Consider the following 13,993-nt stretch of genomic DNA (forward strand, 5'->3'; position numbering starts at 1 on the left):
TTCCCATTTCGTATGACTTTCACCCAAAACTCTTCAAAATCAATAATAAATGGCATAAGAGACTAAGTGTTTGCACTTGGGCGGATGAGGTGCTCTTTAGACCTTCCGATTTCGTAACCAGGCACGAACCTTCTTTTTATAATCTCTGGTTATATGTTGCAACAGAGCATAGGATGGGATCCTTGGCCCACTTCCTTGGATGGCGACTCTTCTTTTGTTTAAGGTACGCCTCGAATCTGGGCTAGTCCCCGAATCGAGAGGTATCTCACCCTTTGTATCGCCACTCATGCTGTGAGGGGCACATTCTTTCGAGAGTTCCTTGGTAGAGCTCTCCATTCATGTGGATGATCCATAGAGACTGCACTTGTGGGGCTCCGTCCCGGCGCCTCTCTCGGATCGGGGTCCACAAGGATGTACAACAAGTCTAAGTATAGCTACACTTCTCTTTGGTCTTGGTCTTCATAGATCTTCCATTTGTGTGCTTGAGTGTGTTGAGGTGAGCTCCACATTGATTGTTCTTTCAAGGTAAGTTGCCCCATGTGATCTCTAGCTCCTTTGACTCCTGAGTTGTACGTCTTCAAGCACGACCAAGTGGTGTGTTGGTTCCTTCCATGATTGTCCTGTCTTAAAACAACACTTCAAGGCAAATTGATTACTATTAAAAAACATAATCAATTTAGTTTGAGAATCATCAAAACAAGGTAAGAAGATGAGCCCTTGGGCTTATAATTTTCTTGATGGAGCTTTAGGTTTTCTCATGACAACTTGAACAAAAATTAAAACTCTAGGAGATAAAGAGAGAAAACTTGAAAGGAGAAGATAGAGATTGTCTTGGATGCTTCTCCAAGGAGGGAGCACAAAATTTCCATCCTTTCTTAGCCTCAAAAAACATGCTATGATGGTTTATATAGAGTTGCTTTCCTACTTTAAAAAAGTCATAAAGTTTCTCTCACAATTTGACTCAAATTGGGAAAATTAGTTAAGTAGACTATCAATATTAGAAACGAACACAAAGTGAGAACCTATGGAGTTTTCCTACTAGCACTGGGCATGTTCCCAACCTTGGAAAAATGTGGTTTGCTTTGGCTGGGCATTTTTGCATGTGGGGCCAACCCTGATGCAGGTGGATTCCCACTACAAAGCAGGTGGCCAAATTGCGACTTAATTTTTAGACTACTAGATAGAAGAATTTGGACAAGGCATAAAGTACAAAGTTGTCTCTTTAAAAGTACTTCGAAACGAGTACTTACAAACTCATTTTTGCTAAAACGAGTATATAAGCTAAAGACACACTTGTTATTTAATTTTTCTAATTAAATAAACTTATTTCCTCCAATCCAATGGGATAAAGGCTCCATCCAAAATATTCTATAATTCTGAAAATTACCCCTAAGTTAAAAATTAACCCTTTGGGTATTCCAAATGCGTTCTACGGTGTGTATACACCAAATGAACTACGTAATCTTTTCTCTCACATCAAATGCGATGAATCTAGTCCATCCGTGCAATTTTGTAAATGCGGGACCCTTATCCAAAGGATATAAATGGGTCATCATAGTTATGAGTGGGATCGTTGCAGGGATCCGACGGTCGATCCTGCAGAACCCAATCATGGGCCCCATTGCGATTTTGCTTGATAGTCTATAACTACAATTGCATTAGATCAATGGCCTCCATCGAGACGTAACCTTGAAGATGACTGTCAAATCATCGTACACCTAATCACATCTCAAATGTGCAAGTCCTTTCTTCATTCTTCATCTACCGAGTTGGGTCCTACGGGAGTGGACAAGTAACACCCCCTGGACCCACTCGTGGTATACCTTCCAGTTAAGCAGTTAGGGACTACAAATGCATTTGCAAAATCATTTCGAAAACATGTTTTAAGAAAACATTTGATAAACAATTTATCAAATCTGCTTGGCCACGCTATTTTTATAAGCCTACTGCTCTGACCGAAACTGTAGATGATCTTCCCGTAATTAGGATGGAAAATTCCATGTTGGGTATCCATATTAGCCTCATGGGTTTGTCCAAGACTCCAGTACTACCCTTTGGTGACCCGTAGAAGGACCACGGTTAGATAGACCAAGAATCTTGGATGGCCCCACAGACCAATATGACCCCTCAGGTCTAAAGACATGTAAAGGGTCATGTCTGGTAGAGTAGCCTTACTAACTCCTGTCCACTAGCTATTCAAGTATGATCCAGTTCAGTGCGGAATCCCTATTATCCCACCCACTCTTCTTACTTAGGTGTAGACACCCCCATTTTCCTACACATTAAAAAACAAAAGATTCGGTAGTTTCATCGAGTCTTTAGTCAGTCTTCCATATTAGATTAGGTATTCTTGCATTTTAGGGTGAATTTCACCTCATTTTAGAAGTTTTGAAGTTGATTCGCAATCCTGAAAGTCTCTAGGGAATTCCATTAGCCTCCTAAAGATGAATAATCAAGTTTCCAATAAAGTAGGAAAAACTGCTATTTTTGGGTTTCTCAGGGTTTCCCTCATTTTTACCTATTTTTGCACCTCGAGGGTAATTTGGTCATTTCCAATGTGTTTCATTTGATCTCCAGAGTGTGTCTAAGGAATCATGAGTAATTTCATAAATTTTGGAAAACCTGCTAAATTTAGAATTTCTCAGAGGTTTTACTTGACTTAGAAATTTTATGTGTCAAGGGCATTTTGGGTATTTTCAAGGCATATCAAATGATCCTGATTGTATTGCTCACCAAAAGGACCCAACTTTAAAAGTTTCTATTTTTGAAGTTTGACCAAAAAGACTTTCAATTTTTAACTCTCCCCTTTAAGGGTGAACCAATTTGATGGTATTTTGGTCGCATTTGGATGTGTAATGGTCAAATAGGGGCATTTTGGTCTGAAAAGTTATTTTTCAAAAAACGAAGGTTCGATCACGTGTTAGGGGTGCACCATAAATGTCAAATGGGTTGGGTCCATATATAAAATATTGAATTTAAAAGGATTTTATTAAATTATCATTGAAAAAAAAACCCAAAATACACATTGGGCTAGAGCCCACAAGGTGGAGGTCCATATGGACCCACCCATATCGGTCAGCCACATAAGTGGGCGTCCCACATGAGGAAGCCACATGCAAAAATGTCCAACATGGGATGAGGTGGTTAGTGACATCATATTTGGTTTGAAAAAAAATATAAAGAAAGTAAGAGTTATAATTAGAAAGGGCTAGTATGGTTAGGTTAGTAAAATGGCCATAACTATTTACCTTCATGCCCAAAAAATTCTTTTTTTATACTTCTTTTGAATATCTCGAAAAGATCTACAATTTTCTAGTTTACGACTTTGCCTGAATCAACCTCTAAATAGGTCAAAAACCAGCTCAAACATTGGGCAGCCCTCTTTGGACGAAATTCATTCATAAAAGCTAGTTTTCTATGTGCGAAGGCTTTTAGATTGATCTTGAAGGATCTCTATTGTGTAATTTAGCATTGCTTAGGTTGTAAGAAACAAGGTTTAGAAATAAGTTCAATATGAAAATCAAAGAATGAGAAAGTCAAAGCATAAATTGGAAACAAGCTAAAGAAAGCACTACAACAAAACCGGGCTTTCCCTACGGAAAAAACCGTAGGGAAAAGTATCAAAATCCGTAGGGATAGACCTTTCTCTACGGATTTTGCCGTTCCCTCCTTCCGTAGGCTAGGTGGGGGTAGGGAAAGCCTTTTCCCTACGGATTTTGTGCTCCGTAGGGATATACTACTTTTACCTACGGAATAATCCGAAGGGGAAGTGTTGAACATTCCCTACGTAAATTCATAACTCCGTAGGTAAATGTGTGTTTATTCCTACTAAATATCCAGAACATCCGTAGGGATAATGTGATTTTCCCTACGGTGTTTCATAAAATCCGTAGTTAAAATGGTGTTTCTCCATACGGGATATCTAAAAACTGTAGGTAAAAGGTTTTTTCCAATTAGTTTTCCTTACTAAAATTTAAAAAACCGTAGGGTAAAGAGGGATTTCCCTACGGATTGGTAAAAATCAAGTAGGCAAAAGGAGTTTTTCCCTACATATTTTCAGGGAAAAAGTAGGAAAATGGCACTTTTCCCTACAGACAAGTTAAATTCAGCCGTAGCTAAAAGGTTTTTTCCCTGCATAAATGCAAAATAAAATATGTAGGGATAGACTTTTCAATTTTTTTTTTAAAATCCATTATAAATAACCATTTTCTGTGACCTATATGATACCTGTACTTTCCACAGACAATCTAAACATATTATCAAAATTTCTATTATAACACCCATTTCCCACAACATATAAAAATAAAAAAAATTATCTAAATTTAGAATATATATGAATTCACAATTCGTCCATAGCTAACATCTTATAATTGTTCCATCAACAAAATACTACAATGTTCCGAACCACATATCAAAACAAAATACTATATTATTCCCATCCACATCAAAACAAAATAGTAGCTACATTGTTCCCAACCATATCAAAACAAAATATTATATTGGTCAACATTCTTTATCTTCTCCTCTCTTCATCATCTTCTTCATCTCCTCTTCATCATCTCCTCAATTCCCATTATCATTTGCGAGTTAACAATTTAACCTACAAACACATACCATGTATAAATTAATGTTAAATGAACAGATGCATATAAAGTAAACCCATTTTAAGAATTTAAATTGCCTTTCAAAACAAATTATACACTTACAAATGCACGAGGCCAAGCAACATTACTTCCTAAGACATCGCCGATGACTTGAAGTTTTCCATTCGATCTTGGCAACTTTGCTTTTCGGGATATACCTCCATTGATCGTTACTTCACACCATCCCTCACCCAATTTTTTTCCCCCTACAATTTGGTTGGGATCTTCACTTTTGAGGAACCCTTTTGCCACAGCATCGCCTTCAAAATTCATCAACTTACAGGGAATACATACATGAATCTGAAAACAATTAAGTCATAAATATGGTGCCCATAAGAACTTCATTCATTCACTAATAAGAACTACCATATATTTAAAGTTGGACAAAAAATAATTAAATACCTAGTTATTACGATCCTTAGTCTGAGGTGAAGCACGAGGAGTCTTAGCAGCAACATGAGCGGTATGCTGAATCTGAAAATAATTAAATCATAAATATGGTGCACATAAGAACTTCATTCAATCAGTAATAAGAAGTATCATGTACTTAAACTTGCATAACAAAAAAAATATAAATACCTGGTTATTACGAGCCTTAGTCTGAGGTGAAGAACGAGGAGTCTTAGCAACAACAGGAGTGGTATGCCGAATCTGAAAATATGGTGCACATAAGAACTTCATTCATTCACTAATAAGAATTATCATGTACTTAAACTTGCATAACAAAAAATATAAATACCTGGTTATTACGAGCCTTAGTCCGAGGTGAAGCACGAGGAGTGTTAGCACCAACAAGAGTGGTATGCTGAGCAATAGGAACATGAAGATTGGTAGGAAGAGCAATTGGAGAATTAGTAGTAGCAGCAACAATAAGAGGCCTTTGAAGAACAGAGGGAATACTAGAATCAATAGGAGCGGAAAGGGGAGCAATGTGAGTAGGAAGAACAATATGAGGAGTAATAGGAGGACTGCCCATAGCATTAGGCTGATCAATGCGACTTGCAACAGACGAGTGCAGTTGATTCAGTGAATTATGTTCCCCTCCAATAATACCCTACCATTAATTAATAAAAGAATCATACATTTGTATGCCATATACATAAAAGGAGCGGATATATCACTTCCCAACAAATATAAACCATAATATAACTATGAATACTTACATTTTGCATGAATATGTCTTTCATCTGCCTCATCTCCTCTTTCATCGCGGCTAATTCCTTCTCTAATACCTCACATCTAGACTTACTGCTTGTCTCACGACGGGGTTTTTTCCCCCATAGAGAAGATGGGGTTGGGCTCAGCCCTAAACAACGAACACGACCATGTTTATCCGGACCCAAAGCTTTGCTGAGGATGTCGTCTTTGGAAGCCAGGTTACACTGTGAGCTCTCCATTGGTTGTGTTTCCTGAAGCTCGCGTATTTTTGCCTACAATAAGAATGCAAATAAATTGTTAAAGACTGCCTTATCAATAAGTGAGGAATGAAAGTGAACCGTTTGGTATGCACATTATTAACATACAATAGCATCTCTTGAATTTTCAACAAAGGTCCCATCACTGTGAGTACGGGTCATGATCCATAATTCATCCCGCCCATATGATTTCTTCGTCTTTTCCTCCTATCATCAACATAGAAGAAAAATTAAGGTTTATTAATTAAGATCAATTGCAAATTCAAGAAAGAACAAATATTCAAATTAAAAGTTACCATTTCCTCGGTAATAACAGTGAATGCCTTAGATCCCCCCGTATGTGGTGTCCAAGACTGATTGCGATTTGAAGTATTTTTTGTGCTTTGAGCCTGCAATATCGAGTTCATAGTCTAATTAGTTGGGAAGGTCACCCTTCCAATAGTTAATTAAGAACTATATAAATACCTTGAACTCATCACTCTTCCAATGTTCCCACAACTTAATGTATTGTGACTCGACAATCTTATTAGGCTGAGGTGGAAAAATCACTTCATCACTTGTTTCATTGAAGTATTTTCTTCTTAATTGGTACTTGTGGTCCTTCCATTTTTCATTTAATTGGATCATCGCCCAATCTTTTCCATCTTTTGGAACATCAAACTTTTCCTACATATATCAAAATTAAAAGTGGCATGGTTAAGATATAGTTACAGCATAAGATAAAATAATATATTCACTATAGAAGGATAATCAACTTTATCTCCTAATACATACCAATAATGTACTCCATGCATCCTCTTTATTAGATTCCGGCATATTTTTCCAAGAAAACACCTCAATGGGTAGTAAAGTCCCAGTCTTAGCAATAATACCCAAGAACTTTCCACATTTGCCAGCATTTTTTCCAACCACTTGTTTGTATGCATTTAGTGTGACAGTAAAGTGACCTTCCATCTTGTATAAATAGTCCAATTTTGTGGGTCCTCTCTTTTTCTTACTTTTCGATGAGGTCTCCTCTTGGGGTTCCGATGCCACCTGTTGTAAGTCCATTGAGTCATGTTGATGGGAGTCCTGGGCTTCGATGACCCCCTCTTCTTGAACCTGTGACATATTTAACTCCCTGCCTCTTTTCATACTGTGAAGCTGTAATGGACAAAATTCATCATAACAGTATGCATGCTCATTTATGATAATAATGAACCAAGATAACCATAAGAATAAAGAAAAATATGATAATATGTTTTTAAATCACTTACATAAAATGTGGATGGGGATACGAAATGCCTGCTTCCTCGTTGATTATTTTTGTCAATGTAATTGGCCAAGATTCAATGGTCGAAATCTGTACTAAAAAATCTCAATAGTTCAGCAAAATTGGCTCAAAGGGAAAAGAAAATGCAAACAATCGACATATTGCCATAATAAAAAGTGTACTTAAGTATTCCAATCAATTCCAACAATCAAAACAAGGCAAAAATCATAGCGTGAATGGGGTTCATTATTAAAAAACATTGCATGGAGCAAATATTGAAAAATCACAAAAAACATCGTATTAGAACCAACTGTCATAAACATGTCTTAAGTATCAAACAAGTGTGTTCATTACAAAAGGATATAAACATCACAACAATATATGCCCCATCTTCACTCCGACATTTCCCAAATATCTATAAGATCATCAGTAAGTGGTGCCTCGCTTGCATCGACAGTCTCAAAATCATCCCTACAGTCTTCCTCTTCTGTATCAAAGAAGTCCCTAGGTGTCGTCTTCTTAACCACATACCAATCTATATTTGTGGGATCTTGTACGTAGAAGACTTGATGTACTTGAGCTGCCAACACAAAAGGATCATCCTTGCGACAATGCTTTAAATTGACAAGGGTGAATCCAAGGGGGTCCTTCTTAACACCCCTATCAGCTTGATAGTCAGCCCATTCACATTTGAATAGCAGTGCTTTTCTGCTTCCACAATAGTCTAATTCAAAAATATCTGTCAAAACACCATAGTAACTTTTGTCCGCATGAATGGGGTTTTTGTCTTTTCTACTTGAATAGTTTGGAGTTCTCGCAACCAAAATGACGCCACTATTCTGCGTCTTCCTTTTCCTCTCGAGCATTTTGGTATGAAAACGAAAACCGTTTATGAGACAACCATTGTACTTCTTTACCCTTAGTGATGGACCACGCGCCAACCACTGAAGATTTTCCGACACTGGCTCATTCCCCTCATCCCGCAACTTCTGAACCTATTAATGAAGCATAACATTTCAATACTATGAAAATTAGTTAGGTGCATATTAACATTTGATTACAATGAAACTATTATATTATTTACTTACTTGGCCTTTAAACCATTCCGGAAATTCTGCATTATGAATGCGTTCTATGTCCCATTGTTGGCCACGGGGATGTTGCTCCCGAATGGCATCGATATGTGCACTACATATAAATTGTAAGGATGTCTAAGTTTTAGAGGTGATATAATCGATTCGACAACATTAGCTAGATTTGCTAAGTTGAGAAATTAACTCACAGATGGAATTCACTGATCTCATTGCAGTTGTCTAACACATATCTATGTGCTAGTGTCAATGTGGCTTCATCAAGATCATCAATGTTGGGACCACCAAACAAACGACCTGTGTGGGAAAACACACCCCACACATGTTCTTCGGCTACATGCGCCCTATTGTCGTCATTCCTCAATGGTCGGTTGAAACGTGTCTCAACACTCTGCAAGTACCTTGAGCAAAAGGTGAGGCATTCGTCCGCTAGGTACCCTTCTGCAATTGATCCCTCAGGACGACTTCTATTGCGCACATATGACTTTAGCGTGAGGAGGTACCTTTGAAGATACGATATAGATTTATCTTTATTTTAGAAGTTGAAACACTACCATTAAAATGATAACTAATAGACTTAATAATATTTACCTCTCGACGGGGTACATCCAGCGGTAGTGTACAGGTCCAGCTAGTTTAGCCTCATATGCTAAATGAATGGGTAAGTGCACCATAATATCAAAAAAACCAGGGGGAAATATAGTCTCGAGACAACAAAGAGTCACGGCAATCTGAGATGATAGTCTTTCGAACTGTTCTCCCGTCGAAACTTTAGAACACAACTCCTTGAAGAAATTACATAAATCAATGAGGACTGAACTGACTTTCTTTGGCAACGTTGGTCGTACAGCTAATGGGAGTAATTGTTGCATCAGAACATGAAAATCGTGGCTCTTTAGTCCTGAAATCTTCAGTGATTCAAGATTGACACATCTTGAAATATTAGCAGCATACCCATCTGGGACCTTAACTCGCTTTAAAACTTCGCAAAAAAATTTCTTTTGTTTCCTACTCATCGTGAAGCTATCCCTTGACCTTAGAGACATTTCTTCTAGGTCGAGACGAGCTTCTTCAGTGTCCTTTGTTTTCCCTGTAATATTCAACAACGTACCGAGCACTTTGTCGCCCACATTCCTCTCAATATGTGATCATCAAGATTATGAGGCAAAAGAAGAGTTTCCCAATATGGCAACTCAAAGAAGATACTTTTTTTCTTCCACGGTGGATTTTTCTTCTTCACCCATTTTTTCGGCCCTAGTAAAAGTGTAATCTTCGGTAATTTTTTCTTCTTCGGTGAATTTTTATTCCCTGTTGAACTTTTCTTCTTCGGAAATTTTTTCTTCCTCGGCGATTTCTCTTGTCTCTTCTTCTTTTGACCCTTCCCTAATGTGAATTTTAAGCCCTGTAGTTGCTTCAACACATCAGAACCATACAGCCTTCTAGGTGGAGATCTCCATTCTTGTTCACCGTTGAACTGGTTTCTATTTGCCCGAAATTTATGATCTTCTGGTAGAAATCGCCGGTGGCTCATGTAACAAAACTTCCTTCCATGGGTCAACCACTGAGAACATGTGTCAACATTGCAACAAGGACAAGCCTTTTCCCCTTTAGTGCTCCATCCTGACAACATAGCATAAGCGGGAAAATCACTAATAGTCTATAGAAGTGCTGCACGCATTCTAAAAGATTCTTTTTGTGAGTGGTCATAAGTATCCACCCCATGCACCCAAAGTTCCTTAAGCTCTTCAATCAAAGGTTGCAAGTACACATCAATTGCATTACCAGGTGAATGTGGGCCAGGGATAAGTAAAGACATCATCATATAAGGTTGCTTCATACACATCCATGGTGGCAAATTATAAGGAATAAGAATGACGGGCCATGTGCTGTGTGTAATGCTCATGGTCCTGAATGGATTGAACCCGTCGCTTGCTAACCCAAGACGAACATTGCGAGTCTCCAAACTAAACCCTTCATGTTGTACGTCAAAATCTTGCCATGCTGGGGAATCAGCAGGATGTCTTAATACACCGTCTTCCTTCCTGCCCTCATCATGCCATCTCATGTAGGCCGCTGTTTTTTATGACATGAATAGCATCTGAAGCCTTTGTTTCAAGGGGAAATGGCGAAGAACCTTTGCAGGAATTTTCTTTCCTTTCTTGCACGAATCTATTCCGTCATTATCTGAGTTGTTCTCAACCGTTTTCCATCTCGAGATACCACATTTGTAACACGAGGTAAGATTGGCGGTCTCTCTCCAATATAACATACAATCGTTCGGGCATGCATCAATCATGTCGTAATGGAGTCCCAATTCCCGAATGATTTTCTTCGTTTCATACATGTTCTTCGGCAATAATACGCCCTCAGGAAAAGCACGCTTTAACAAATCTAGTAACATGTTGAATGATTTATCACTCCATCCACATAGGCACTTAATGTGAAACAACTCAACTATAAAAGACAACTTCGTAAACATCTTAGAACCAGGGTACAACTCTTGTTCGGCGTCCCTTAACAAATTGTAAAATGAAAGACCTGCTTCATCAACACCCCCCTCCCCTCTATCTTCATTTGTTGGATTTCTACCTTCCATAGCTTCTTGCATGTCATCCAACATCTCATGCATGTCGTCATTCGCATCCTCTTCTTCAACCACACTATTCCGGCTAGTAGAGGTATAATGTGATGATTTTTCTCCATGGAAAACCCAAGTTGTATAATTCTTCATCATTCCCCTCCAAAATAAATGCTCCTTTGCCGTTTTAGCATTCACCCGGTAGGAGCAAACACATCTGGTACATGGGCACAAGATCTTCCCATCAACACAGTTTTTGAAAGCGTATATTAAAAATTCCTTTATCCCATTCACATATTCAACTGTATTCCTACATAATCCAATAAAACTGGCGTTATCTATAAAAAAATTTACAAATTCTATAAACAGGACTTGAAAATTTAACCAAGCGTATGATTCACGTTATACCTTTTCTTGTTCATCCAACTCTTGTCCATTTCATATATCTTCTAATGGTCAATAAATCTGTTGAAGAAGTATAAAAAGAGAGAAATAAAAAACTACGATCATAAATAGAATTTTTAATTTTTAACGCTAAATCGTAGGGGAAAAATGGAATGATATACTTACGGCAATGTTAACTTAACAGTAGGGAAATGTTAGTGTTTCCCTGCGAGAAAATAGAAATTTCCGTCTGAAAAATTATTCGGTAGGAATATATACTATGCTTTCCCTATGAAAAATGAAACGCTATATGGACTAAGCTAGTCCCCTAATGGGAATGTTACAGCCTATTTAATTAGAGATGTGCAAAATAAGAAAACGAGTGTCATTATAAAAAGAAGAGGGGGCAGATATCAATTTTTAGTTGGTCAAGTAAAAATTATTTTACTTTGGCCACACTCTACAGTCAAGCAGGACCAAAACCAAGACCATAGTTGAGTCGAGTTAATTTATGGATTTTTTAAACTTTAATTATTATGTGGGATTTGCTAGGTTATTTCGCAGAAAGTTGCTTCGCAGCTCACGTTTGCAAGAAAAATATAGCTTATAATACTTGGCTATAAATTATAGAAGTTTTATCACGCTTACCAGATTACAAACATCATCTCTCAAATGAAATGACGATAATATTAGATAGACCTACATAATTTATTATTGAAGCTTCAGCTAAGAGTGCAACTGGGGTGCATAAAAGATGACATAACAGTATTTGAGAAAGTGATATTTCATATGTGCTAAGATATAGTGATAGATACTTGACTTCAAGATTGTAACAATAATTGATGATCATATCCCAAAGAAAGAAATTTCTATATGACTCTTCCAATGTAAAGGTCAGGATCAAAGCAAGCAAAGAAAGTAACAATACAAACACAAAGAGATGACTGATGCTTCCTCTTTATATCTCCTATTATTCTAACCATAAAAATATCCCTCAGTTCTTTGTAATTCCATGAATCCAAGGGCTGATTCAGTTCAATTGTGTCAGTACCTATATATATTAAAAAAAATGATTGCCTAATCCTTGCGCATCTCAAAATCTTAACACCAAAATGAAATCTGAGTGGAGAACAGGGCTACAATATCAAGAGTATGTGGGCTGCTATTATGGGATGAGGGAAAAATCTTTGAACGAAAAATAAAAATAAAAAAGTTACGAGGAATATTCTCATAGTCATTCGACGTAGAATTGATGGCATAAGTACGGTTGACAAGTCAAGCTCGAGGAATGTTGCAATAGCCTGAAACTTTAGTTACAAATTCAAACCAGTTAGCACTAGTCTGAAGAAGTACGGATGGGAAAAATCAGATTATGGCACATTAAAACAGATTCTGACGCACCATTAAACAGTGATAGAGGTGAAACCCAAAGAGGAAATGATGGCCGAAGTGAGCTTGGATGGTCAAAATACATTGCAAAAAGTTCAACTATAGCCAAACATATATAATCTGATGATTTTCTTAGATGGGAATTAAAGGGCTGTTAGATGTAAAATTGAATGTCTCTCAAATTTTGAGCAAATTACAAGATTGGAAGCTAACAAAGACAAAAGTGATGTTTTCCTTATAGGTCTGAAATTCAGGGGTGGAAACAGAATCAACATATAAAAGAATTAAAACCTCGTCCTTATGTCTGTTCTTATGTCAGAAATATAAAGAAACTAAATTCTAAAACACTGAGACATCTCTAATTTTCTCCCCTTCTAGTTCTAAACAACTATCGGGGAACACACTCAGAATGAAAGGAACCTCGAAAATTAGGGTTGGACGCTGAAATACCTTCAAAAACCAAGAAACCCAGGCAGTGAAGAGAAAGATAAATGTCCATTTTACTCAAAAATAAGAAACCCTAATCCCAGATTATACAAATCCTAGAAAAGAAGAACAATAAAAATGAAACATGCACCGTATACCCTAATTGATTTCTAATTTGGGCAAATAAAAGAAATAAGAAAGAAACGGTAAGGTATGAGAATATAGAGTGAAAGGATACCTTTAAGAAAGTTTTTTTTGTCCCTCTTCTCGTCACCACTGCTTAGAGGAAGATCGAATTTCTTTTTTTTGGGAGGGAGGGGCTTTGAAATCGAACGAGGCGAGAACAGAGGGCTTTCTTGGGATGATTTTTTGCCGTAGTGGTGCCTCGCTTGGGAGTATTTAGAGGAGGGAAATGCCAAAGTAAGGTTTCAAAATGAAGGTCAAATGGGACTAAGGTTTCTGCTCTGGATGGAGAACGAGGATGGAGGCTAGCGGTGGAGGCGAGCAATGGAGAGTAGAAATTCAGGGGTGGAAACAGAATCAACATATAAAAGAATTAAAACCTCGTCCTTATGTCTGTTCTTATGTCAGAAATATAAAGAAACTAAATTCTAAAACACTGAGACATCTCTAATTTTCTCCCCTTCTAGTTCTAAACAACTATCGGGGAACACACTCAGAATGAAAGGAACCTCGAAAATTAGGGTTGGACGCTGAAATACGTTCAAAAACCAAGAAACCCAGGCAGTGAAGAGAAAGATAAATGTCCATTTTACTCAAAAATAAGAAACCCTAATCCCAGATTATACAAATCC

The 13,993-nt window shown here is 37.5% G+C and overlaps 2 protein-coding genes across 2 annotated transcripts; both read right to left on the reverse strand.

Moving 5' to 3' along the window:
- Positions 1-7,702: 7,702 nt before the first annotated feature.
- On the reverse strand, positions 7,703-10,466 carry LOC143868769 (uncharacterized). The gene is made up of 6 exons (XM_077376215.1): positions 10,184-10,466; positions 9,608-10,021; positions 8,993-9,491; positions 8,593-8,904; positions 8,399-8,498; positions 7,703-8,305 (listed from the first exon to the last, which is right to left on the reverse strand). Exons 1-6 carry the CDS (start codon positions 10,464-10,466, stop codon positions 7,703-7,705), a joined length of 2,211 nt encoding a protein of 736 aa, XP_077232330.1.
- A 15-nt stretch (positions 10,467-10,481) lies between these two features.
- On the reverse strand, positions 10,482-11,416 carry LOC143868786 (uncharacterized). The gene is made up of 2 exons (XM_077376216.1): positions 11,388-11,416; positions 10,482-11,289 (listed from the first exon to the last, which is right to left on the reverse strand). Exons 1-2 carry the CDS (start codon positions 11,414-11,416, stop codon positions 10,482-10,484), a joined length of 837 nt encoding a protein of 278 aa, XP_077232331.1.
- Between the last annotated feature and the right edge of the window lie 2,577 nt (positions 11,417-13,993).

This window comes from Tasmannia lanceolata, unplaced genomic scaffold (genome assembly GCF_043159265.1).
Source record: "Tasmannia lanceolata isolate RefF3 unplaced genomic scaffold, GAP_Taslan_0.1 ptg000003l, whole genome shotgun sequence".
Taxonomy (NCBI): Eukaryota; Viridiplantae; Streptophyta; class Magnoliopsida; order Canellales; family Winteraceae; genus Tasmannia; species Tasmannia lanceolata.